At 49.3% G+C, this 24,596-nt stretch overlaps 1 protein-coding gene across 1 annotated transcript in view; it reads left to right on the forward strand.

The window, feature by feature from the left end:
• Nucleotides 1–375: 375 nt before the first annotated feature.
• The window catches only part of RGCC (regulator of cell cycle), a 29,022-nt gene continuing 4,801 nt past the window's right edge, over nucleotides 376–24,596 (forward strand). Inside the window, exons 1-2 of the mRNA XM_075334381.1 lie at nucleotides 376–507; nucleotides 2,831–3,004. Of these exons, the coding sequence (XP_075190496.1) occupies nucleotides 474–507; nucleotides 2,831–3,004 (208 nt within the window). The 5' untranslated portion in view covers nucleotides 376–473. The remainder of the gene's footprint in view (nucleotides 508–2,830; nucleotides 3,005–24,596) is intronic.

Raw genomic sequence — 24,596 nt, forward strand, 5'->3', positions numbered from 1 at the left:
GCCGGTAGGAAAGCCATGGATCTCCGGGCCCGCGTCCAGCAGACTCAGATTACTGATCCTATGAATTAATTTGCACCAACACTAATTAAGGCAATATGTATTTGGGCGGATAAGACTCTAATATGAGTTGCTGCTGTGTTCTCGCTCCTTCTCTTGCTCTCGCACTGACTCCTGTGTGCGATCATGCTGCATACAGTGCTCTCCATTACAGCTCTGCACAGTAAGCATGCAGCAGCGCCCTCTAGCGGCGCTCCCCGGCTGCGGCCGTAGCGGCGCTGTCCTCACTGACAGAATGAATGGAACGTATCTGTGTAGCCCCGCCCACCGTGACGTCAGTGCCCCGCTACACAGTATATAAGAAGTGGAGGGCAGGAGAGCGCTGTAGAACGTGCAGTCTGGGGACGTGAGCGGAGTGGCACCTGCGGACTGTACTCGGCGCTGTACACAGGAGGGAGCATCACTGAGCAGCAGGCATGAAGTCACCCAAAGTGAAGAGCTCCAGGAGAGGTGAGGCTCATGCCTGGCATACACACATGATGCCCTGGCACCTGCACCACATAGATAGGGAGAGCCCAGCATGTCATGTGGCTAGTCAGTACCAGCCAGTGACTACAGCTCTCTGTGCCAGGTGGCGACTGGCTATAGTGTTACTTGGTGGCCAGTGTCTGCTGTGATCTGGTGGCCATCACTTGTGAAAAGCTTATGGTCAGGACCTGAGCTGGCTGTTAGTGTTGGACTCTGATCATGTGGCAAATCTTGTAGTCACTGATATTTAGTGCCCTATTGGTAATGTGGTATCAGGTGACAAGGTGGCCTGTCACCAAAAAGCCAAACCTGCTGGATTTCTGGCCACAAGTTGCACGTGACTTTGCTGTTGTAGACTTTGTATGTTCTGTGTGGTTGTGGTTGTTTTTGCTGTTCTTGTGTGAGACTTGATGTTGCTGTGTCTGACCATGCAGGATGGATCCACTGGATTCCAACAGTAAAAATTCTGCACTGGTGACACCTGCAATGTGTACGGTCTCTATGCTATAGAAGTAGATCAGATTGGAAAAGTTGACGTCTGCACTGGTGGATTCCAGCAGTACTAATGACAAAGCTGGAGGAGTGCTCACTAGCGCCAGATTCGCGTGTGCCTGTAATATGCCATAGACTGAAATCATCAGTTTTTTTGTGGCATCTGCTTGGAAGGTTTCCTTTATGGGTACTCTGGCCTCCTATCATGGCCCAGTGATCTTCCCACAAAAAAATAAATAAAAGCTGAAGGTTCTGTCATGTATGAAAGGCACCATGGATATCACATTGTGACTAAACCTTGTGGTGCCATGGGCAGAACCATCCTGGCAGATCACACCTGGCAAAACCCGATACCTGGTTCTCGGGTCAAAACAATAGACCAGGCTGTGTTCATTATTAGGAATTGGTGACCACATTCGGGATTTGTTAGACCTCTTCATGTGGCTGTCACTGTCTGATTCTGACTAGTTGGGGACATCTGATGGGAGTTCTAATCAAGGCTGTCCCCAATCTATGTAGCTCCTCTCTTGTCAATCTGAATTCCTGTAGGAAATGATGGGCTTGCATTGCTTTGTATAGTCAGAGCTGTATAGCTATAACCTGTCCATGGAGCGAGGAGCTCCGCTGCTTCTCTGCAGATGTGCCATTCATTCTCTTGCTGAATGAGTTTCCCAGTGTGGAGCTGTTTTCCTACAGAAGCTTCCTCTGCTTTGTTCCCAGCCTTGTGCTAATGCTCTATTATGAGGGGTAGCCACAGTGGAAGAGATCCCTGGTGCTGCCAAGTCACCCACACAAGTGATCTGCCAGCCTGATGACGGCTCAGGGCCGGCCAGAGGGAAAGTCTTGAAAACTAATCAGACATGAGCGCAGCCCTGAGCATTGCTAAACCCTGCAACAGACTGTGACTCACTCTGTGGTTTGATTATGGGTTTTCCTTTTCTGAAAGTTACCATTACCCAGGTCTTTTTTAGTATCTGGATATGACGGCAACTAAATTCCAAAACTTCAGACTCTTTTATTTAATGTATATAGTGGAAATCTGTCCTGTGCCGTCTAGCCGCCCTCTACATCCCCTCTTCAGATGTCATACAGAATTGTCCGCTCCTCCCTTGCACCCTGGGCTCTACATTTAAAGGGAATCTGTCAGCAGGCTTTTGACAAAAGGTCTTGGGGCAGCATGGTGTGTGACCTGAGACCCCGGATCCCAGGGATGTCACTAAGCGGTTTCAATAAATTCAGTGTTTAATTAGCAGGAGATTTTCACAATCTGACTAGCGGTCTCATGCTTACTGGCCACTGATTAGCATTTCTGTCAATATACATTGTACACAGAGAGCTGTGATGTGGTTGCTGTTATAAATCGCGCAACATTCCAAGCTCTGCTACATCAGCAGGAGAAACTTTGCTGTCACAACTGCTGCACCCAAACTAAGATACATTGATGGAATCTGGGTCTTGGCTCCTTACTGATATTGCTTTCAGATTACATAGCAAAAACCTGACAGATCACCTTTAAAAGGCTCCTTTGTTCCAAATGATCCCTTGGGCTGGAGAAAGATTGTGCGGCTTCCATAATACAAGCAGGTGGCTACTACATAACATCCACAGGAGCTGATGGATTCTCCTGTAAAAGGGTTGAACTAGTCAGCACACTGACAGTGCGTTAGGAGTTCTTCATTAATGGTAAGCAGATGCCCATCCATCTTTACAAAATGGAAAGGACAAGGTTTTTGATAAACTCAAAGTAATTTCCAGCAACTATATGGGAGCCTTGAATGGTTTTGTTCTTACTGTTCCGTTCCTTTTGTTTCAGCCGCCTTTATAGAAGATGATGACCTCAATGAGGTGTTGTGCGAGTTTGATGCCGTCTTAGAAGACTTTTCCTCTCCTTTCAATGAAAGGCGCTTCCGATATGATGAACATCTGCAGACCATGAAGAGGAGGAGCAGCACCAGCATCAGTGACAGTGGGATCAGCGACTCAGAAAGTGAGCAACTGTACGGGTGTCCCTAGAGGATAAAGGGGACAGTGGTCTGAGGCCTGGTCCTCGGACTACAGGAGGGGCATTGTGAGATTCCACCAATATGTGATGCCATGTCTTATATGGTCACTGTATGTTAGATTTTGTATGGCATCAGCTCAAACAGTCTTCACAGCTCCAGGGAAGGGGCTTTGTTCCTAAATCATCAGATTAAGTCTGAAAATTGTAGTGATCCTCAGATTTCAGTTGCAGAGTGCACTCCATTACTGTATATACAATCACTTCAAAAATCGCCAGCCTTGTAACAAGGGAAAAGTTTAAATAAATCCGCTACACCATCCTGCAGTTTGCTGGGGTGCCTCATTGGGGACTAGTCATGTGCACTCTGCCACCTTTCACATCTTGCTTAATAAGGGTTTTTCTTCCTCCTTATGCTTTGTTCACAAGCAGCCAAAGTGTGTGTGTGTGTGTGTGTGTGTGTGTGTGTGTGTGTGTGTGTGTGTGTGTGTGTGTGTGTGTGTGTTACACACCGACACACAAACAATGCTCACTTTTTTCATGAAAAATTTACTAATGTCAGACAACCTCCTCTTTTAAATTTAAATTTAAACCCCCTAATTTCTTATATTGGGGTACATTCCCACGATCAGTGTATTCACTGCATCCAAAACGCTGCTTTCTACAGCACAAGCACAGTGGATGGGATTTAGGCTATGTGTGCACTTTGCGTCGAGGTAGTTGCAGTTCGAAACGCATCCTCTGGCAGAAATGGTTTTTGCCAAAGTTGTTCTTGACCACAAACGCGATAAATGCGTGTGCGTATTTGCAGTGTTAGCGCTTTTTACATGCTTTTCCATTGCTTACAGACAATGAGTTTTGATTACAAAGAAACTACTAAATAAAGTTTTAGGCTGGAAACACATCTATGAGTAAAATCGGTCCGACTGGGCTGAAAAATACTCGGCTGATTTTAGTTCACGTTAGGTGCGAGTGCAACGCAAGTGCGATGCTTTTTGCTCGCGTGTGTGTCAGGGCTGTGGAGTCGGAGTCGGAGTCGGAGCTCATTTTGGTGGAGTCGGAGTCGGTATAAAATGCACCGACTCCTAAAATATATAATAAATTGGGGACAGGAGTGCAATGCAGAATGTGCTGAATATTTTACTAAATAATAACATTTAGTATAATGCTTATATTTAAGTGAAAAATTTATTGTAGTACAATGTGAACATCAGACATTTAATTGTTTTTATGATACAATAATCAAGATATTTGGATAGAACATAAAATATTTATTGGAATACAACTTTAGAACACAAAAAACTAATAAATTGTAAATATGTAAAATATATATATATATATATATATATATATATATATATATATATATATATATATATATAGTGTATATACACACACAAGATATATATGTAATCTACTGTATATTACATAGTGTATTACATATTTACAATTTATTACAGTTTTTTGTGTTCTAAAGTTGTATTCCAATAAATATATTTTATGTTCTATCCAAATATCTTGATTATTGTATCATAAAAATTATTAAATGTCTGATGTTCACATACACATATTCATGTACTACAATAAATTTTTCACCTAACTATAAGCAGTCTGAGTCTGAGTCTGAGTCTGAGAATTTGAGGAGTCTGAGTCTGAGTCTGAGTCTGAGTCTGAGAATTTGAGGAGTCTGAGTCTGAGTCTGAGTCTGAGAATTTGAGGAGTCTGAGTCTGAGTCTGAGTCTGAGTCTGAGTCTGAGTCTGAGTCTGAGTCTGAGTCTGAGTCTGAGTCTGAGTCTGAGTCTGAGTCTGAGTCTGAGTCTGAGTCTGAGTCTGAGAATTTGAGGAGTCTGAGTCTGAGTCTGAGAATTTGAGGAGTCTGAGTCTGAGTCTGAGAATTTGAGGAGTCTGAGTCTGAGTCTGAGAATTTGAGGAGTCTGAGTCTGAGTCTGAGTCTGAGTCTGAGAATTTGAGGAGTCTGAGTCTGAGTCTGAGTCTGAGAATTTGAGGAGTCTGAGTCTGAGTCTGAGTCTGAGAATTTGAGGAGTCTGAGTCTGAGTCTGAGTCTGAGAATTTGAGGAGTCTGAGTCTGAGTCTGAGAATTTGAGGAGTCTGAGTCTGAGTCTGAGAATTTGAGGAGTCTGAGTCTGAGTCTGAGTCTGAGTCTGAGTCTGAGTCTGAGTCTGAGTCTGAGTCTGAGTCTGAGTCTGAGTCTGAGTCTGAGTCTGAGTCTGAGTCTGAGTCTGAGTCTGAGTCTGAGTCTGAGTCTGAGTCTGAGTCTGAGTCTGAGTCTGAGTCTGAGAATTTGAGGAGTCTGAGTCTGAGTCTGAGTCTGAGTCTGAGAATTTGAGGAGTCTGAGTCTGAGTCTGAGTCTGAGAATTTGAGGAGTCTGAGTCTGAGTCTGAGAATTTGAGGAGTCTGAGTCTGAGTCTGAGTCTGAGTCTGAGTCTGAGTCTGAGTCTGAGTCTGAGTCTGAGTCTGAGTCTGAGTCTGAGTCTGAGTCTGAGTCTGAGTCTGAGTCTGAGTCTGAGTCTGAGTATTTGAGGAGTCTGAGTCTGAGTATTTGAGGAGTCTGAGTCTGAGTATTTGAGGAGTCGGAGTCTGAGTCTGAGTCTGAGAATTTGAGGAGTCTGAGTCTGAGTCTGAGTCTGAGAATTTGAGGAGTCTGAGTCTGAGTCTGAGTCTGAGAATTTGAGGAGTCTGAGTCTGAGTCTGAGTCTGAGAATTTGAGGAGTCTGAGTCTGAGTCTGAGTCTGAGAATTTGAGGAGTCTGAGTCTGAGTCTGAGTCTGAGTCTGAGTCTGAGTCTGAGTCTGAGTCTGAGTCTGAGTCTGAGTCTGAGTCTGAGTCTGAGTCTGAGTCTGAGTATTTGAGGAGTCTGAGTCTGAGTATTTGAGGAGTCTGAGTCTGAGTATTTGAGGAGTCGGAGTCTGAGTCTGAGTCTGAGAATTTGAGGAGTCTGAGTCTGAGTCTGAGTCTGAGAATTTGAGGAGTCTGAGTCTGAGTCTGAGTCTGAGAATTTGAGGAGTCTGAGTCTGAGTCTGAGTCTGAGAATTTGAGGAGTCTGAGTCTGAGTCTGAGTCTGAGTATTTGAGGAGTCTGAGTCTGAGTATTTGAGGAGTCTGAGTCTGAGTATTTGAGGAGTCGGAGTCTGAGTCTGAGTCTGAGAATTTGAGGAGTCTGAGTCTGAGTCTGAGTCTGAGAATTTGAGGAGTCTGAGTCTGAGTCTGAGTCTGAGAATTTGAGGAGTCTGAGTCTGAGTCTGAGTCTGAGAATTTGAGGAGTCTGAGTCTGAGTCTGAGTCTGAGAATTTGAGGAGTCTGAGTCTGAGTCTGAGTCTGAGAATTTGAGGAGTCTGAGTCTGAGTCGGAGTCTGAGAATTTGAGGAGTCTGAGTCTGAGTCGGAGTCTGAGAATTTGAGGAGTCTGAGTCTGAGTCTGAGTCTGAGAATTTGAGGAGTCTGAGTCTGAGTCTGAGTCTGAGAATTTGAGGAGTCTGAGTCTGAGTCTGAGTCTGAGAATTTGAGGAGTCTGAGTCTGAGTCGGAGTCTGAGAATTTGAGGAGTCTGAGTCTGAGTCGGAGTCTGAGAATTTGAGGAGTCTGAGTCTGAGTCGGAGTCTGAGAATTTGAGGAGTCTGAGTCTGAGTCGGAGTCTGAGAATTTGAGGAGTCGGAGTCTGAGTCGGAGTCTGAGAATTTGAGGAGTCGGAGTCTGAGTCTGAGTCTGAGTATTTGAGGAGTCGGAGTCTGAGTATTTGAGGAGTCGGAGTCTGAGTCGGAGTCTGAGAATTTGAGGAGTCGGAGTCTGAGTCTGAGAATTTGAGGAGTCGGAGTCTGAGTCTGAGAATTTGAGGAGTCGGAGTCTGAGTCTGAGAATTTGAGGAGTCGGAGTCTGAGTCTGAGAATTTGAGGAGTCGGAGTCTGAGTCTGAGAATTTGAGGAGTCGGAGTCTGAGTCTGAGTCTGAGAATTTGAGGAGTCGGAGTCTGAGTCGGAGTCTGAGAATTTGAGGAGTCGGAGTCTGAGTCTGAGAATTTGAGGAGTCGGAGTCTGAGTCTGAGAATTTGAGGAGTCGGAGTCTGAGTCTGAGAATTTGAGGAGTCGGAGTCTGAGTCTGAGAATTTGAGGAGTCGGAGTCTGAGTCTGAGTCTGAGAATTTGAGGAGTCGGAGTCTGAGTCGGAGTCTGAGAATTTGAGGAGTCGGAGTCTGAGTCGGAGTCTGAGAATTTGAGGAGTCGGAGTCTGAGTCGGAGTCTGAGAATTTGAGGAGTCGGAGTCTGAGTCTGAGTCTGAGAATTTGAGGAGTCGGAGTCTGAGTCGGAGTCTGAGAATTTGAGGAGTCGGAGTCTGAGTCGGAGTCTGAGAATTTGAGGAGTCGGAGTCTGAGTCGGAGTCTGAGAATTTGAGGAGTCGGAGTCTGAGTCTGAGAATTTGAGGAGTCGGAGTCTGAGTCTGAGAATTTGAGGAGTCGGAGTCTGAGTCTGAGAATTTGAGGAGTCGGAGTCTGAGTCTGAGTCTGAGAATTTGAGGAGTCGGAGTCTGAGTCTGAGTCTGAGAATTTGAGGAGTCGGAGTCTGAGTCGGAGTCTGAGAATTTGAGGAGTCGGAGTCTGAGTCGGAGTCTGAGAATTTGAGGAGTCGGAGTCTGAGTCGGAGTCTGAGAATTTGAGGAGTCGGAGTCTGAGTCGGAGTCTGAGAATTTGAGGAGTCGGAGTCTGAGTCGGAGTCTGAGAATTTGAGGAGTCGGAGTCTGAGTCGGAGTCTGAGAATTTGAGGAGTCGGAGTCTGAGTCGGAGTCTGAGAATTTGAGGAGTCGGAGTCTGAGTCTGAGAATTTGAGGAGTCGGAGTCTGAGTCTGAGAATTTGAGGAGTCTGAGTCTGAGTCTGAGAATTTGAGGAGTCGGAGTCTGAGTCTGAGTCTGAGAATTTGAGGAGTCGGAGTCTGAGTCGGAGTCTGAGAATTTGAGGAGTCGGAGTCTGAGTCTGAGTCTGAGAATTTGAGGAGTCGGAGTCTGAGTCGGAGTCTGAGAATTTGAGGAGTCGGAGTCTGAGTCTGAGTCTGAGAATTTGAGGAGTCGGAGTCTGAGTCGGAGTCTGAGAATTTGAGGAGTCGGAGTCTGAGTCGGAGTCTGAGAATTTGAGGAGTCGGAGTCTGAGTCGGAGTCTGAGAATTTGAGGAGTCGGAGTCTGAGTCTGAGTCTGAGTATTTGAGGAGTCGGAGTCTGAGTATTTGAGGAGTCGGAGTCTGAGTCTGAGTCTGAGAATTTGAGGAGTCGGAGTCTGAGTATTTGAGGAGTCGGAGTCTGAGTCGGAGTCTGAGAATTTGAGGAGTCGGAGTCTGAGTCTGAGAATTTGAGGAGTCGGAGTCTGAGTCTGAGAATTTGAGGAGTCGGAGTCTGAGTCTGAGAATTTGAGGAGTCGGAGTCTGAGTCTGAGAATTTGAGGAGTCGGAGTCTGAGTCTGAGAATTTGAGGAGTCGGAGTCTGAGTCTGAGAATTTGAGGAGTCGGAGTCTGAGTCTGAGTCTGAGAATTTGAGGAGTCTGAGTCTGAGTCTGAGAATTTGAGGAGTCGGAGTCGGAGTCTGAGTCTGAGAATTTGAGGAGTCGGAGTCTGAGTCGGAGTCTGAGAATTTGAGGAGTCGGAGTCTGAGTCGGAGTCTGAGTATTTGAGGAGTCTGAGTCTGAGAATTTGAGGAGTCGGAGTCTGAGTCTGAGTCTGAGAATTTGAGGAGTCGGAGTCTGAGTATTTGAGGAGTCGGAGTCTGAGTCGGAGTCTGAGAATTTGAGGAGTCGGAGTCTGAGTCTGAGAATTTGAGGAGTCGGAGTCTGAGTCTGAGAATTTGAGGAGTCGGAGTCTGAGTCTGAGAATTTGAGGAGTCGGAGTCTGAGTCTGAGAATTTGAGGAGTCGGAGTCTGAGTCTGAGAATTTGAGGAGTCGGAGTCTGAGTCTGAGAATTTGAGGAGTCTGAGTCTGAGTCTGAGAATTTGAGGAGTCTGAGTCTGAGTCTGAGAATTTGAGGAGTCTGAGTCTGAGTCTGAGAATTTGAGGAGTCTGAGTCTGAGAATTTGAGGAGTCTGAGTCTGAGTCTGAGAATTTGAGGAGTCGGAGTCTGAGTCTGAGTCTGAGAATTTGAGGAGTCGGAGTCTGAGTCGGAGTCTGAGTATTTGAGGAGTCTGAGTCTGAGAATTTGAGGAGTCGGAGTCTGAGTCTGAGAATTTGAGGAGTCTGAGTCTGAGTCTGAGAATTTGAGGAGTCGGAGTCTGAGTCTGAGTATTTGAGGAGTCTGAGTCTGAGAATTTGAGGAGTCGGAGTCTGAGTCTGAGTATTTGAGGAGTCGGAGTCTGAGTATTTGAGGAGTCGGAGTCTGAGTCGGAGTCTGAGAATTTGAGGAGTCGGAGTCTGAGTCGGAGTCTGAGAATTTGAGGAGTCGGAGTCTGAGTCTGAGTATTTGAGGAGTCTGAGTCTGAGAATTTGAGGAGTCGGAGTCTGAGTCTGAGTCTGAGAATTTGAGGAGTCGGAGTCTGAGTCTGAGTCTGAGTATTTGAGGAGTCTGAGTCTGAGTATTTGAGGAGTCGGAGTCTGAGAATTTGAGGAGTCGGAGTCTGAGTCGGAGTCTGAGAATTTGAGGAGTCGGAGTCTGAGTCGGAGTCTGAGAATTTGAGGAGTCTGAGTCTGAGTCGGAGTCTGAGAATTTGAGGAGTCTGAGTCTGAGTCTGAGTCTGAGAATTTGAGGAGTCTGAGTCTGAGTCGGAGTCTGAGAATTTGAGGAGTCGGAGTCTGAGTCGGAGTCTGAGTATTTGAGGAGTCGGAGTCTGAGTATTTGAGGAGTCGGAGTCTGAGAATTTGAGGAGTCGGAGTCTGAGTCGGAGTCTGAGTATTTGAGGAGTCGGAGTCTGAGTATTTGAGGAGTCGGAGTCTGAGTATTTGAGGAGTCGGAGTCTGAGAATTTGAGGAGTCGGAGTCTGAGTCGGAGTCTGAGTATTTGAGGAGTCGGAGTCTGAGTATTTGAGGAGTCGGAGTCTGAGAATTTGAGGAGTCGGAGTCTGAGTCGGAGTCTGAGAATTTGAGGAGTCGGAGTCTGAGAATTTGAGGAGTCGGAGTCGGAGTCTGAGTCTGAGAATTTGAGGAGTCTGAGTCTGAGTCTGAGAATTTGAGGAGTCGGAGTCTGAGTCTGAGAATTTGAGGAGTCTGAGTCTGAGTCTGAGAATTTGAGGAGTCGGAGTCTGAGTCTGAGTCTGAGTATTTGAGGAGTCTGAGTCTGAGTATTTGAGGAGTCTGAGTCTGAGTATTTGAGGAGTCGGAGTCTGAGAATTTGAGGAGTCGGAGTCTGAGTCGGAGTCTGAGAATTTGAGGAGTCGGAGTCTGAGTCGGAGTCTGAGAATTTGAGGAGTCGGAGTCTGAGTCGGAGTCTGAGAATTTGAGGAGTCGGAGTCTGAGTCGGAGTCTGAGAATTTGAGGAGTCGGAGTCTGAGTCGGAGTCTGAGAATTTGAGGAGTCGGAGTCTGAGTCGGAGTCTGAGTATTTGAGGAGTCGGAGTCTGAGAATTTGAGGAGTCGGAGTCTGAGTCGGAGTCTGAGTATTTGAGGAGTCGGAGTCTGAGTATTTGAGGAGTCGGAGTCTGAGAATTTGAGGAGTCGGAGTCTGAGTCGGAGTCTGAGTATTTGAGGAGTCGGAGTCTGAGTATTTGAGGAGTCGGAGTCTGAGAATTTGAGGAGTCGGAGTCTGAGTCGGAGTCTGAGTATTTGAGGAGTCGGAGTCTGAGTATTTGAGGAGTCGGAGTCTGAGAATTTGAGGAGTCGGAGTCTGAGTCGGAGTCTGAGTATTTGAGGAGTCGGAGTCTGAGTATTTGAGGAGTCGGAGTCTGAGAATTTGAGGAGTCGGAGTCTGAGTCGGAGTCTGAGAATTTGAGGAGTCGGAGTCTGAGTCGGAGTCTGAGAATTTGAGGAGTCGGAGTCTGAGTCGGAGTCTGAGAATTTGAGGAGTCGGAGTCTGAGTCGGAGTCTGAGTATTTGAGGAGTCGGAGTCTGAGTATTTGAGGAGTCGGAGTCTGAGTATTTGAGGAGTCGGAGTCTGAGTCGGAGTCTGAGTATTTGAGGAGTCGGAGTCTGAGTATTTGAGGAGTCGGAGTCTGAGAATTTGAGGAGTCGGAGTCTGAGTCGGAGTCTGAGTATTTGAGGAGTCGGAGTCTGAGTATTTGAGGAGTCGGAGTCTGAGAATTTGAGGAGTCGGAGTCTGAGTCGGAGTCTGAGTATTTGAGGAGTCGGAGTCTGAGTATTTGAGGAGTCGGAGTCTGAGAATTTGAGGAGTCGGAGTCTGAGTCGGAGTCTGAGTATTTGAGGAGTCGGAGTCTGAGTATTTGAGGAGTCGGAGTCTGAGTATTTGAGGAGTCGGAGTCTGAGAATTTGAGGAGTCGGAGTCTGAGTCGGAGTCTGAGAATTTGAGGAGTCGGAGTCTGAGTCGGAGTCTGAGAATTTGAGGAGTCGGAGTCTGAGTCGGAGTCTGAGAATTTGAGGAGTCGGAGTCTGAGTCGGAGTCTGAGTATTTGAGGAGTCGGAGTCTGAGTATTTGAGGAGTCGGAGTCTGAGTATTTGAGGAGTCGGAGTCTGAGTCGGAGTCTGAGTATTTGAGGAGTCGGAGTCTGAGTATTTGAGGAGTCGGAGTCTGAGAATTTGAGGAGTCGGAGTCTGAGTCGGAGTCTGAGTATTTGAGGAGTCGGAGTCTGAGTATTTGAGGAGTCGGAGTCTGAGAATTTGAGGAGTCGGAGTCTGAGTCGGAGTCTGAGTATTTGAGGAGTCGGAGTCTGAGTATTTGAGGAGTCGGAGTCTGAGAATTTGAGGAGTCGGAGTCTGAGTCGGAGTCTGAGTATTTGAGGAGTCGGAGTCTGAGTATTTGAGGAGTCGGAGTCTGAGAATTTGAGGAGTCGGAGTCTGAGTCGGAGTCTGAGTATTTGAGGAGTCGGAGTCTGAGTATTTGAGGAGTCGGAGTCTGAGAATTTGAGGAGTCGGAGTCTGAGTCGGAGTCTGAGAATTTGAGGAGTCGGAGTCTGAGTCGGAGTCTGAGAATTTGAGGAGTCGGAGTCTGAGTCGGAGTCTGAGAATTTGAGGAGTCGGAGTCTGAGAATTTGAGGAGTCGGAGTCGGAGTCTGAGTCTGAGAATTTGAGGAGTCTGAGTCTGAGTCTGAGAATTTGAGGAGTCTGAGTCTGAGTCTGAGAATTTGAGGAGTCTGAGTCTGAGTCTGAGAATTTGAGGAGTCGGAGTCTGAGTCTGAGTATTTGAGGAGTCGGAGTCTGAGAATTTGAGGAGTCGGAGTCTGAGTCGGAGTCTGAGTATTTGAGGAGTCGGAGTCTGAGTATTTGAGGAGTCGGAGTCTGAGAATTTGAGGAGTCGGAGTCTGAGTCGGAGTCTGAGTATTTGAGGAGTCGGAGTCTGAGTATTTGAGGAGTCGGAGTCTGAGTATTTGAGGAGTCGGAGTCTGAGAATTTGAGGAGTCGGAGTCTGAGTCGGAGTCTGAGTATTTGAGGAGTCGGAGTCTGAGTATTTGAGGAGTCGGAGTCTGAGAATTTGAGGAGTCGGAGTCTGAGTCGGAGTCTGAGAATTTGAGGAGTCGGAGTCTGAGTCTGAGAATTTGAGGAGTCGGAGTCGGAGTCTGAGAATTTGAGGAGTCGGAGTCTGAGTCGGAGTCTGAGAATTTGAGGAGTCGGAGTCTGAGAATTTGAGGAGTCGGAGTCGGAGTCTGAGTCTGAGAATTTGAGGAGTCTGAGTCTGAGTCTGAGAATTTGAGGAGTCTGAGTCTGAGTCTGAGAATTTGAGGAGTCGGAGTCTGAGTCTGAGTCTGAGTATTTGAGGAGTCTGAGTCTGAGTATTTGAGGAGTCGGAGTCTGAGAATTTGAGGAGTCGGAGTCTGAGTCGGAGTCTGAGAATTTGAGGAGTCGGAGTCTGAGTCGGAGTCTGAGAATTTGAGGAGTCGGAGTCTGAGTCGGAGTCTGAGAATTTGAGGAGTCGGAGTCTGAGTCGGAGTCTGAGTATTTGAGGAGTCGGAGTCTGAGTATTTGAGGAGTCGGAGTCTGAGAATTTGAGGAGTCGGAGTCTGAGTCGGAGTCTGAGTATTTGAGGAGTCGGAGTCTGAGTATTTGAGGAGTCGGAGTCTGAGAATTTGAGGAGTCGGAGTCTGAGTCGGAGTCTGAGTATTTGAGGAGTCGGAGTCTGAGTATTTGAGGAGTCGGAGTCTGAGTATTTGAGGAGTCGGAGTCTGAGAATTTGAGGAGTCGGAGTCTGAGTCGGAGTCTGAGTATTTGAGGAGTCGGAGTCTGAGAATTTGAGGAGTCGGAGTCTGAGAATTTGAGGAGTCGGAGTCTGAGTCGGAGTCTGAGTATTTGAGGAGTCGGAGTCTGAGAATTTGAGGAGTCGGAGTCTGAGTCGGAGTCTGAGAATTTGAGGAGTCGGAGTCTGAGTCGGAGTCTGAGAATTTGAGGAGTCGGAGTCGGAGTCGGAGTCTGAGAATTTGAGGAGTCGGAGTCTGAGAATTTGAGGAGTCGGAGTCGGAGTCGAAGGTTTGGCTTACCGACTCCACAGCCCTGGTGTGTGTTGCGTTTGCGATGCTAGTTTCATGCAACATCTTAATTATCTAAAAGCTATTACACATGTGTCATTTAATTTACCTTTGGGAATGTGATGTCACATTCATCTGTTGAATATTTAATGAGCGAAGTTCTTGCCACACTTGCAAATGTGAACGCTGGTGTGTGTGTGTGATCCTACTTTTAATCCGCTTCCATAGGAAATCATTGGGACAAATGGTGCGAGAAACTCGCAAAAAAGCAGCATGCTGTGATTTTTTTTTTGTCCAATTTGGACTGAGAAAAAAATTGCAGATGAGAGCTGAATCTTTCACTAACATGTGTCCGATTCCAATGCGAGTTTTTATTGCATTGCTGTACTGCGAGAAACTCGCAAGTGAGAAGCAGCCCTTAACATACAAACACTATGAAAAAAGGAAAAAAATGAAATATAGTTGTGAGGCAAATCCCGGGATATGAAGATGAATTATGACTCCAGTCATAATCCCTCATCACTCCCTGGCAGTGCCCCCCTCCCTTCTTGTTCTCAGTGTTCCACTTACACCTCCATGGCCATGTCCTGTGATATGGAAATTAGGTGGCTTAGGGACAATGGACACAGGATGACTCCCTGCCGTGACCCTGTAGTGGGGGCTGCTAGCTAGTTAGCAAGGCTATGGAAATAGCCAGACAGAACGACTCCAGTAAAAAATGGTTCATATCTCGCAAGCCATATTTCCGATAAATATGGCAACCATAAAAATGGTGTCTCCGCATGCGGACGATGCCGGCACACCCTTTTTATGGGAGCAGGACATTGGGAAATGCCCCAGGCGTGATATCAGCCAATGGGGAACTGGCAGACAGGTCATGAGTCCCCTCGTTCTGTAGCTAAATTCATAACTGTCACAATGAGAGCATTGGCGTCCGCCTACGACGCTCCCAGGCAAAGTTATGGCCCATATTCCATGTTGGGATATTGTCCATAACTCAAGCCAGGGGTGGAGCAGTGCTCCCTCTGAGGTCACGAAGGTAGGAGGGGACCTGGATTTGCCCAGGTTGATAACCCTACTTCGGCCATTTTCCAAGGTTCTTTTCGCTGGGGGCACGTGTAGGAAACATCTGTGGGAAGGATCCTAGAAACCTGGGTACAGCGCCCCCCTGTGGCCAGACGCAACAAGGTAACTGCTGGAACTGTGTATGCCTGTTTGTAACCCATGCTTTGATTGTAACTGTACTCTGACATATGTATATTCTGTAGATTCCCTATTGTATATATTGTAGTTCTAGTGTGCTTTAGGCTGATTAAATTATATAATTAATCTTGGGCTGTTCTGTTATCTCGATCTTGAATCCCACGTCTGTGTGTTCGGCTAATAGTTACCGTAAATCGGTTGGTGGCAGCGAATTGTGCCAAGGATTATTGTGGGGAGGCCAGTGAGATTCGGGGAGATTTTATATATTCCGCCCGCGGAGGTCGGGGGAATATATACCTTACTCTCACCGGGGACCCTTCAATAATCGGCATAAGTAGTATAGCGGCCTCCTTGCTTATTGTCGGGCAATTCCATAATTGGCCTGACTATAAGAGGGGCGCTAGAGAGCGCGTCACGTGCTCTGTCTGTCGGTCGGGAGGTATAAAGGAGGGGTGACCCCCACTTGTTACCCCCCGATTGTGACGTACTGGTAGCCAGCGCGGGGGATTTCTGAGTGACCCCCCCCCGGTGGTTTGTGACATATTGGTGGCATAGCGGTGGGATCGAGATAATAGTGTGTGTGTGTGAGACCCATACTCCCAGACACTAAAGACTGCCTGCAGCAGCTGTGGCTGCTGGGGTCTTCAGACTAGCTCAACACTAGAGTGTCAGAGTGCAGATACTGTAAGGTGTGTGGAGGCATCAGGTGTCAGTTCTGTGTCAGTGACCAAAGTCTGCAAGAATGGCTGAGAGCACCAGGAGCAAAGCCAAAGGAATGGCCGATGCTCAGGCCAGAGACGATGAGGAGGTTGTCCACGAGCCCTCCAAGAGCCCGACGCCAGAGAACAGCTCTGCAGAGGACATTGCACAACCTGGCACTGCTGGACAAGATGAGGAGCAGCTCACCCAAGGGTCCTCAACGAGCCAGATGCCAGCCCTCCGCTCTGCAATGGACAGTGAATCACCAGGCTCCGCAGCGGGCCGCAGATCACCACGTGCCATTCCACCGAGCCTGGGAGGCTCGGATAGCCTTCTTCAAATGGCTATGGCCCTTCTCCAGGCTGGAGACCAGAAGGGCTACAAGGAACTCCTGGCAGAGCGCAGGGCAGAGCGGCAGGCAGCGCGTGATGCTGAGGCTGCGGAGCGGCAAGCAGCGCGTGAAGAGCGCCAGGCAGAGCGTGAGGCTGCGGAGCGACAGGCAGACCGTGACTACCAGCTGCATCTAGCCAAGCTCCAGCCCTCATCAGCCACACGTGACCTTCAAGACACCAAACTTCCAAAGGTCCGTGTTGAGGACTTCCCAGTGCTGGAGAAGGATGGAGACTTGGACTCTTTCTTGACTGCTTTTGAACGGACTTGCTTGCAGCACCATCTGGACAAGGAGCAGTGGGCCAAATACCTGACCCCCCGTTTAAGGGGTAAGGCCCTGGATATCCTTGGGGACTTGCCTGCTGAGGCAGATCAGGGCTACGACACCATCAAGCGGGCCCTGATCCAACAGTACAACCTCACCCCAGAGTCCTACCGCAAGAAGTTCCGGAGCCTACAGAAGGGACCAAAGGACTCCTGGGCTGACCACAGGCGGGCACTTGCCCGAGCTGCCGACCACTGGACCCAAGGCCTGCAGCTTTCCACCGGACCGGAGATCCTGGACTTGTTCATCACGGAGCAACTCTTGTGGAACTGCCCTGAGGATCTCCGCCAGTTCATCCGAGACCAGAAGCCAAAGGGGTCCACGGCTACAGCTGCCCTGGCCGATGACTACACCAACAATCGGGCTCCTGAAGCCAGGAGAGCAGCCACCAGCAGCACCTGGAGAGGGGGTAAGATGAACTCTGCGACTGCCCCACCTGCCCCTAGACTGCAGGGGGTGTCCCCCTCAACTCCCCTCTCCAGGCCCGTGGCAGAACCAAGACGGTGCCACCAGTGCAACCTACCTGGACACTTCAAGGCCATGTGCCCTCAGCGTCCCAAGGCCCCGGCTCCGTCCCCGTCCCAAGGGCCGCCCAAGGTGTATTGTGTGGGTGGGGGTGGTGGTAGGTCCCTGGACAGCTTCCAACCTGTCACCGTCGGCCGGTCTGTGACCATAGGACTGCGAGACAGCGCCTCGGAGGTGACTCTGGTGCGGCCTGAGATGGTGTCCCCCCAAGACTTGATCCCTGGGAAAACCCTCGCTGTCTCCGGGATTGGAGGCATTGACCCGGCGCTGCCTGTTGCTGACATTTATGTGGACTGGGGCGCAGGGCGAGGGGTGAGGGAGGTGGGGGTAACTGATCGGATCCCTGCAAACGTGCTACTTGGGACAGATTTGGGGCAGATAACCTCCCAGTTTGGGCCCCCCCCCAAGGGCTGAACCTTCAGCCCGTACTGACATGACTCCTAACAATGTTAATGTGTTATCTATGAATGATGTAAGGGAGGAGGGAGTGAACTCTGATATTTCTGCTTGCATAGACACCATAGACACACACTCAGCTGCAGCTGTGACAGGGGAGGGGGTCAGAGAAAGGTGTGACGATGCCTCTACAAGTAACCAGCCAGTGAGCTGGGATCTGTTGCCCTCTGCAGGGATAAGCAGAGAGCAGGGTGCTGCAGGGGGAGGACCAGTGTGTGGGGTGGGGGCTACCACAGCAAATGTGGGGTCCCCAGAGATTTCACAGCGGGGTTCTGTTGCTGCAGGAGGGGAACAGGCAGGTGAGATTGGGGCCGGTCCAGGAGCGGAAGTGCTCCCAGGTAAGATCTCGGTGCATGGTTCCCCCACAACCGGGGTGTCAGGAAGCCAGGTAGGTCTGCCTGAACCGGCGACTTGGTCAGGAACGGAGGAGGAGCAGGCACGACCCACGGTCGCAGCGGCTGTGGCCGCTGTCACCCGCAGTGGGAGTGCTGGAAGCCAAGGGGCCTCCCGGAGGTCCGATAGCTCTTCCCCTTCTGACCAAGTGGCAGCCGAGTCAGGTGGAGGCCAGGACACAGGTCCCGGGGTACTGACTGAAGATGTGACAGTCTCGTCGATTCTGGCCACATCTAGTCAGGGGTTTCAGGCAGCGTTAGAAGCTGACGACAGCCTGAAAGCTCTTAAGGAGCAGGCGGCACAGCCTCCCTCGGACTCGGACCCAGAGCGAGTGGTCTGGGACCAAGGACGGCTGTACCGGGCCACGGTCCAGCAGGGTTCACCGGAGGCGTGGCCCAGGGACCGACAGTTGGTGGTACCCTATCCGTTCCGGACGGAGTTGTTGCGGATCGCACATGAGATTCCGATGGCCGGACACCTAGGGATCGCTAAGACCAAGGCCAGGTTAAACCAGCATTTCTACTGGCCAAAAATGGGGGCCGATGTGGCTGCCTACTGCCGTTCGTGTGAAACCTGTCAGAGTGGGGAAGGCGGGGCCACGCCCCAAAGCCCCACTAGTATCTCTGCCAATCATCGATGAGCCTTTCAGGAGGGTGGCTATGGATCTGGTCGGCCCGCTGGCCATCCCCAGCAGCTCCGGGAAACGCTTCCTACTGACGGTAGTGGACTATGCCACCCGGTACCCAGAAGCAGTGGCCTTGTCGTCCATTCGGGCTGACAAGGTGGCCACCGCATTGCTGGAGATTTTCTCCCGAGTGGGTTTTCCCCAGGAAATGCTCACTGACCGGGGGACCCAATTCATGTCCCAGCTGATGGAGGCCCTCTGTAAGCAAGTCCAGGTGCGACATCTGGTGGCCAGCCCGTACCATCCACAGACTAATGGCCTGTGCGAGCGGTTCAATGGCACCTTAAAGCAGATGCTTAAGATGTTGGTCGACTCCCATGGGCGTGACTGGGAGCGGTATCTCCCACACCTGTTATTTGCTTACCGGGAGGTTCCACAGGCCTCAACAGGATTCTCACCGTTTGAGCTCCTGTACGGGCGACGTGTGCGGGGCCCCCTGGCTCTGGTGAAAGAGGCTTGGGAAGGGGATTTGGCCACCCCTGGAGTGTCGGTTATCGAGTATGTCATGCGCTTCCGGGACAAAATGCAGGCCTTGACGCAACTGGTACACGACAATATGGCTCAAGCCCAGGCCGATCAGAAGCGTTGGTACGACCAGAACGCTTGTGAGAGGACCTACCAAGTGGGTCAAAAGGTGTGGGTACTGGTCCCCGTACCACAGGACAAGCTTCAGGCAGCCTGGGAAGGCCCATACCTCGTGTACCAGCAGCTCAACCCTGTAACGTACCTGGTCACCCTGGACCCTGCCCGTGGAAGGCGGAAGCCCTTCCATGTGAACATGATGAAGGCACATCATGAGCGGGAGGCATGTGCGCTCCCCGTGTGCAACCTGCCCGAGGAGGGAGAAGCGGAAACCCTCTTGGATATGCTAGCCCAGGTTAGGGCAGGCGGATCCATTGAGGATGTGGAGGTTGGCCACCAGCTCTTGGAAGACCAACGGTCCCAGCTGTGGGCCACCCTCCTCCCCTTCCGGGGGTTGTTTACCAACCAGCCCGGAAGGACTGACTTGGCTGTCCATCACGTGGACACTGGGGATCATCCCCCGATCCGGCGTTCAGCATATCGGGTCTCCCTGGAGGTGCAGCAACACATGCGCCAGGAGATTGACGAGATGCTGAAGCTGGGGGTGATCCAGGCATCCAACAGCGCTTGGGCCTCGCCTGTAGTCCTCGTCCCTAAGAAGGACCGAACCACTCGGTTCTGCGTGGACTACAGGGGGCTCAATGCGGTCACGGTCGCCGATGCGTACCCAATGCCACGCATCGATGACCTGCTCGATCAGTTGGCCGGGGCTCAGTACCTGACCATCATGGATCTGAGCCGGGGATATTGGCAGATCCCCCTGACTCGCAAGGCCAGGGAACGCTCTGCCTTTATTACCCCATTTGGACTGTACGAGTCCACGGTGATGCCATTCGGGATGAGGAATGCCCCTGCCACTTTCCAGCGGATGGTCAACACCCTGTTCAAGGGACTTGAAGGGTACGCGGCCGCGTACCTAGATGACATTGCCGTCTTCAGTCCCACCTGGGAGGACCACCTAGAGCATCTAGCACAGGTGCTCAGGCGGATCCACCGGGCAGGTTTGACCATCAAGCCGGGAAAGTGTCAGCTGGCCATGAGCGAGGTCCAGTACCTCGGTCACCGGGTAGGTGGGAGAACACTGAAGCCCGAGCCTGAGAAAGTGGAAGCCATCGCATCCTGGCCCACCCCCAGGACCAAGAAGCAGGTGATGTCCTTCTTGGGGACCGCTGGGTACTATAGGAGGTTTGTTCCATGCTATAGTAGCCTGGCAAAGCCCTTGACGGACCTCACCAAGAAGAAGCTGCCCTCTGCAGTCGATTGGACAATGGACTGCGAGACAGCCTTCCGGGCCCTAAAGGACGCCCTGTCCAGCCCGCCCGTGCTACAGGCAGCCGACTTCACGCGGCCGTTTGTAGTACAGACCGACGCCAGTGACTTCGGCCTCGGTGCGGTGCTCAGCCAGGTGGACTCTGCGAGCCAAGAGCACCCAGTCTTGTACCTGAGCAGGAAGCTGTTACCAAGGGAAGTTGCCTATTCCACGATGGAGAAGGAGTGCCTGGCCATAGTGTGGGCCCTGCAGCGTCTGCAACCCTATCTATACGGGCGCCACTTCATCGTGGAGACGGACCACAATCCCCTCAGCTGGTTGCACACCGTCTCTGGGACGAATGGGCGATTGTTGCGATGGAGCCTTGCGCTCCAGCAATACAACTTCACCATTCGCCACAAAAGGGGCCGTGACCACGGTAACGCAGACGGGCTGTCCCGACAAGGAGAGGTCGCGGACGGGCGCACGGGGGAACACCGGAGTGTGCTGCCCCCTAGCGCCCTCAAAAGGGGGGAGGTGTGAGGCAAATCCCGGGATATGAAGATGAATTATGACTCCAGTCATAATCCCTCATCACTCCCTGGCAGTGCCCCCCTCCCTTCTTGTTCTCAGTGTTCCACTTACACCTCCATGGCCATGTCCTGTGATATGGAAATTAGGTGGCTTAGGGACAATGGACACAGGATGACTCCCTGCCGTGACCCTGTAGTGGGGGCTGCTAGCTAGTTAGCAAGGCTATGGAAATAGCCAGACAGAACGACTCCAGTAAAAAATGGTTCATATCTCGCAAGCCATATTTCCGATAAATATGGCAACCATAAAAATGGTGTCTCCGCATGCGGACGATGCCGGCACACCCTTTTTATGGGAGCAGGACATTGGGAAATGCCCCAGGCGTGATATCAGCCAATGGGGAACTGGCAGACAGGTCATGAGTCCCCTCGTTCTGTAGCTAAATTCATAACTGTCACAATGAGAGCATTGGCGTCCGCCTACGACGCTCCCAGGCAAAGTTATGGCCCATATTCCATGTTGGGATATTGTCCATAACTCAAGCCAGGGGTGGAGCAGTGCTCCCTCTGAGGTCACGAAGGTAGGAGGGGACCTGGATTTGCCCAGGTTGATAACCCTACTTCGGCCATTTTCCAAGGTTCTTTTCGCTGGGGGCACGTGTAGGAAACATCTGTGGGAAGGATCCTAGAAACCTGGGTACAGCGCCCCCCCTGTGGCCAGACGCAACAAGGTAACTGCTGGAACTGTGTATGCCTGTTTGTAACCCATGCTTTGATTGTAACTGTACTCTGACATATGTATATTCTGTAGATTCCCTATTGTATATATTGTAGTTCTAGTGTGCTTTAGGCTGATTAAATTATATAATTAATCTTGGGCTGTTCTGTTATCTCGATCTTGAATCCCACGTCTGTGTGTTCGGCTAATAGTTACCGTAAATCGGTTGGTGGCAGCGAATTGTGCCAAGGATTATTGTGGGGAGGCCAGTGAGATTCGGGGAGATTTTATATATTCCGCCCGCGGAGGTCGGGGGAATATATACCTTACTCTCACCGGGGACCCTTCAATAATCGGCATAAGTAGTATAGCGGCCTCCTTGCTTATTGTCGGGCAATTCCATAATTGGCCTGACTATAAGAGGGGCGCTAGAGAGCGCGTCACGTGCTCTGTCTGTCGGTCGGGAGGTATAAAGGAGGGGTGACCCCCACTTGTTACCCCCCGATTGTGACGTACTGGTAGCCAGCGCGGGGGATTTCTGAGTGACCCCCCCGGTGGTTTGTGACAATAGTAATTTAAATCCTAATGAAAAGTTATATTTAATATAATAGCGGTTTCATACTATTTATGGCTAAAATAATAAATTAATATTTTTCATTAATTTAATTGTCGGACTGTGTGTAAAGGGACATATCATTCCATTATTTTGATGTCATAAACGCATGTTCTGGAATTTTGATGCTTGCTTTTTGCAACTTCTCATTGACTTCAATGTTAGCAAAACGCAGCCCAAATGGCAAACAATTGACATGCTGCTTCTTTAAACGTTGAGTTTTTCCCCAAAAATATGCAAATTAAACGCTGCGTTTTGAACAGCAAAGTGCGCACAAGAAATCCCCATTTTCCCATAGACTTTTCTTGAAAATCAAAACGCATGCATTTTGGCATGAAAACGCTGCAGTTCAAAATGCAGGTAAAAACGCAAAGTGCACACATAGCCTTATAGTAATCCCATGCTCACTGTACTTGTGTTTTCCCGCAGCGTAAAGTGACATGCTGTGGCTTTGCAAGCCACAGCCTGTCAATTTGGAGAACTGAGCCCGCAACTCCCCGAACACTAATCATGGGCATGGACAACTGCAGTCTCCTGCGGAGAACACTTGCTGCCCTGCAGTAGAGGACATGCTGCGTCCAGATCGTGGGCACATACCCTAAGAGGGAACACCACTAAATCCACTTGGCTGACCATGAAGACATCACCCTCCCTGGATAGCAAAACTATTTTAAGCTTTGAACCAAACTTTAGGATACAAAATGATTTGCCAGCCCAGGCAGATGTGGATTTGTTTTTTTTAACCTAAATGTTGAAGGCTCAAGGTGTGACTAGAGGTAGATGTGATCGATTTGCTAAAAGTTTTTATTTATTTTTTTTATTTTTTTTTCTAGTTCACTTCTTTCCATCATTGCTAGTTTGTCTGGTCAGTGCAGCTGAATAATTCAGTGATTTTTGCCATACGGATGATTTCCCAGCTGTCTTGTCTACACAAGGATTCAATAGACCGGAGTATGATGTCAGTAATTAGTCAGATGGTTGGTAACCAGCCTAAAGACTCTGCCATATGAAGACGTTATTTGTTGCTTCCCCTTTCTAATGGTTTTGTATCTGGCATCTGCACAATTTTTATTTATTTATTATTTTCTCACTCAATGCTTGGAAATGCGACTAATTCTACCTGGATTAAACAAGTGGATTGTTTGTACGCAGCTCTTAGAAGTAGCACAGCATGATGTTCCCTTGTAATGGTGGTCAGTGACACATGCGACGTGGTGACTCGCAGGAAACGTGTTGCTTTTCATTGTTTTGTTCGCGTTGTCATGTGTATTAGTTACATTTTGATAGTTTGTTCTATAAATAAGGCTGTATAGAATCATGCAAGTGACATTTGTGGCAGATCCGAATACCCAATGTTACTGAATACAAACATTGTCACTGGTGTGGGGTTAGTGTTTTGTGCAGGGTTTGTGGCTGCAACTTGGGCAGAGATCTTGGTGATATGTTGATGTCTTGGGTTTTGTTTTTTAATGGGCCCATACATTTTCCAACCTCGATCGGGGCTTTTTACCACGATTATGTAGTATTTGTATAAACACAAGTTTGTCCACATGGAAGTGGATGGAGTCTAACTAGTAAGGCAGCCTGTGTGGAGTAGTGCTGCCCATCCAGTGTCGGCTTCAATCCCCCCCCTCCACAGACCAATCAATGTTGGCAAACAAGGGTGTGTGGAATTATCCCAACTTTCATGGAAAGGGGATTGAGCCATTACACACTTCCTCCTGCACTTGCTGTTTCATTAGTAGCACCAGAAGTGGTCCCAATTTTTATCACCATGAGCTCTCCAAGTTCACCCCTACCAGATATAGTGTAGCCACTCTAGTGACTAATGTGCTGCAAATTGACTGTAGAAAAAAAAACTTTTGTTGTGAATATTTACATAAATGTTAGAATTTGTATATATTACAACAGAGTACACCCTCACATTTTTAAACCTTTTTTTCTTTTTTTTGAGTTGCTTGACGCATGTGACTGATGCGTTGTATAACGGATGACAACTAAAAGAATTGCATTGTCGGACTCCGTTGTGTGCGGGGGGGCGGAGCTGAGAACGTCAGGGCCGCGGTCTGCATGGCTGGGGACGTGTGTGTGTGTGTACAGCCGAGTGGGGAAGTGTCGGCCTCCTTGCACACTGTATCCAGGGTAAATACCGGGTAACTAAAAGCAAAGCACTTTTTGCTTGGTTCCCTGATATTTATCTTGGTTACCAGCATACAACGCTTAGCGCGGGTTCCCTGCACCAGTAACCACTGTAAAGATCGGGTAACTAACCAAAGCGCATTGCTTGGTTACCCGATGTTTATCCTGGTTATCGGGGCAGAGAGCATGTGCAGCAAAATCCTTCGGATCGCGCTGCTCAAAAGTTACAGGCTACGTTGCTCCTGCCCGGCGGTCAGTTAAACAACTGACCGCGACGCAGCGGATGCAACGCAGCATCAGTCGCAATCCGTCACTAACAGAAGTCTATGGGGAAAAACAGGATTCCTGCAAAATATTTTGCAGGATACCGTAATTCCTCTAGGCGACGGATTGTGACTGATGCAAAACGGAAGTGTGAACTTAGCCTAAATAACTCAACACACAGCCATTAATGTCTAAACTGCTGGCAACAAATGTGAGTACAACCCAAAGTGAAAATGGCCAAATTGTGCCCAAAGTGTCAATA

The sequence above is a fragment of the Anomaloglossus baeobatrachus genome, chromosome 2, assembly GCF_048569485.1.
Source record: "Anomaloglossus baeobatrachus isolate aAnoBae1 chromosome 2, aAnoBae1.hap1, whole genome shotgun sequence".
In the NCBI taxonomy this organism is placed as follows: Eukaryota; Metazoa; Chordata; class Amphibia; order Anura; family Aromobatidae; genus Anomaloglossus; species Anomaloglossus baeobatrachus.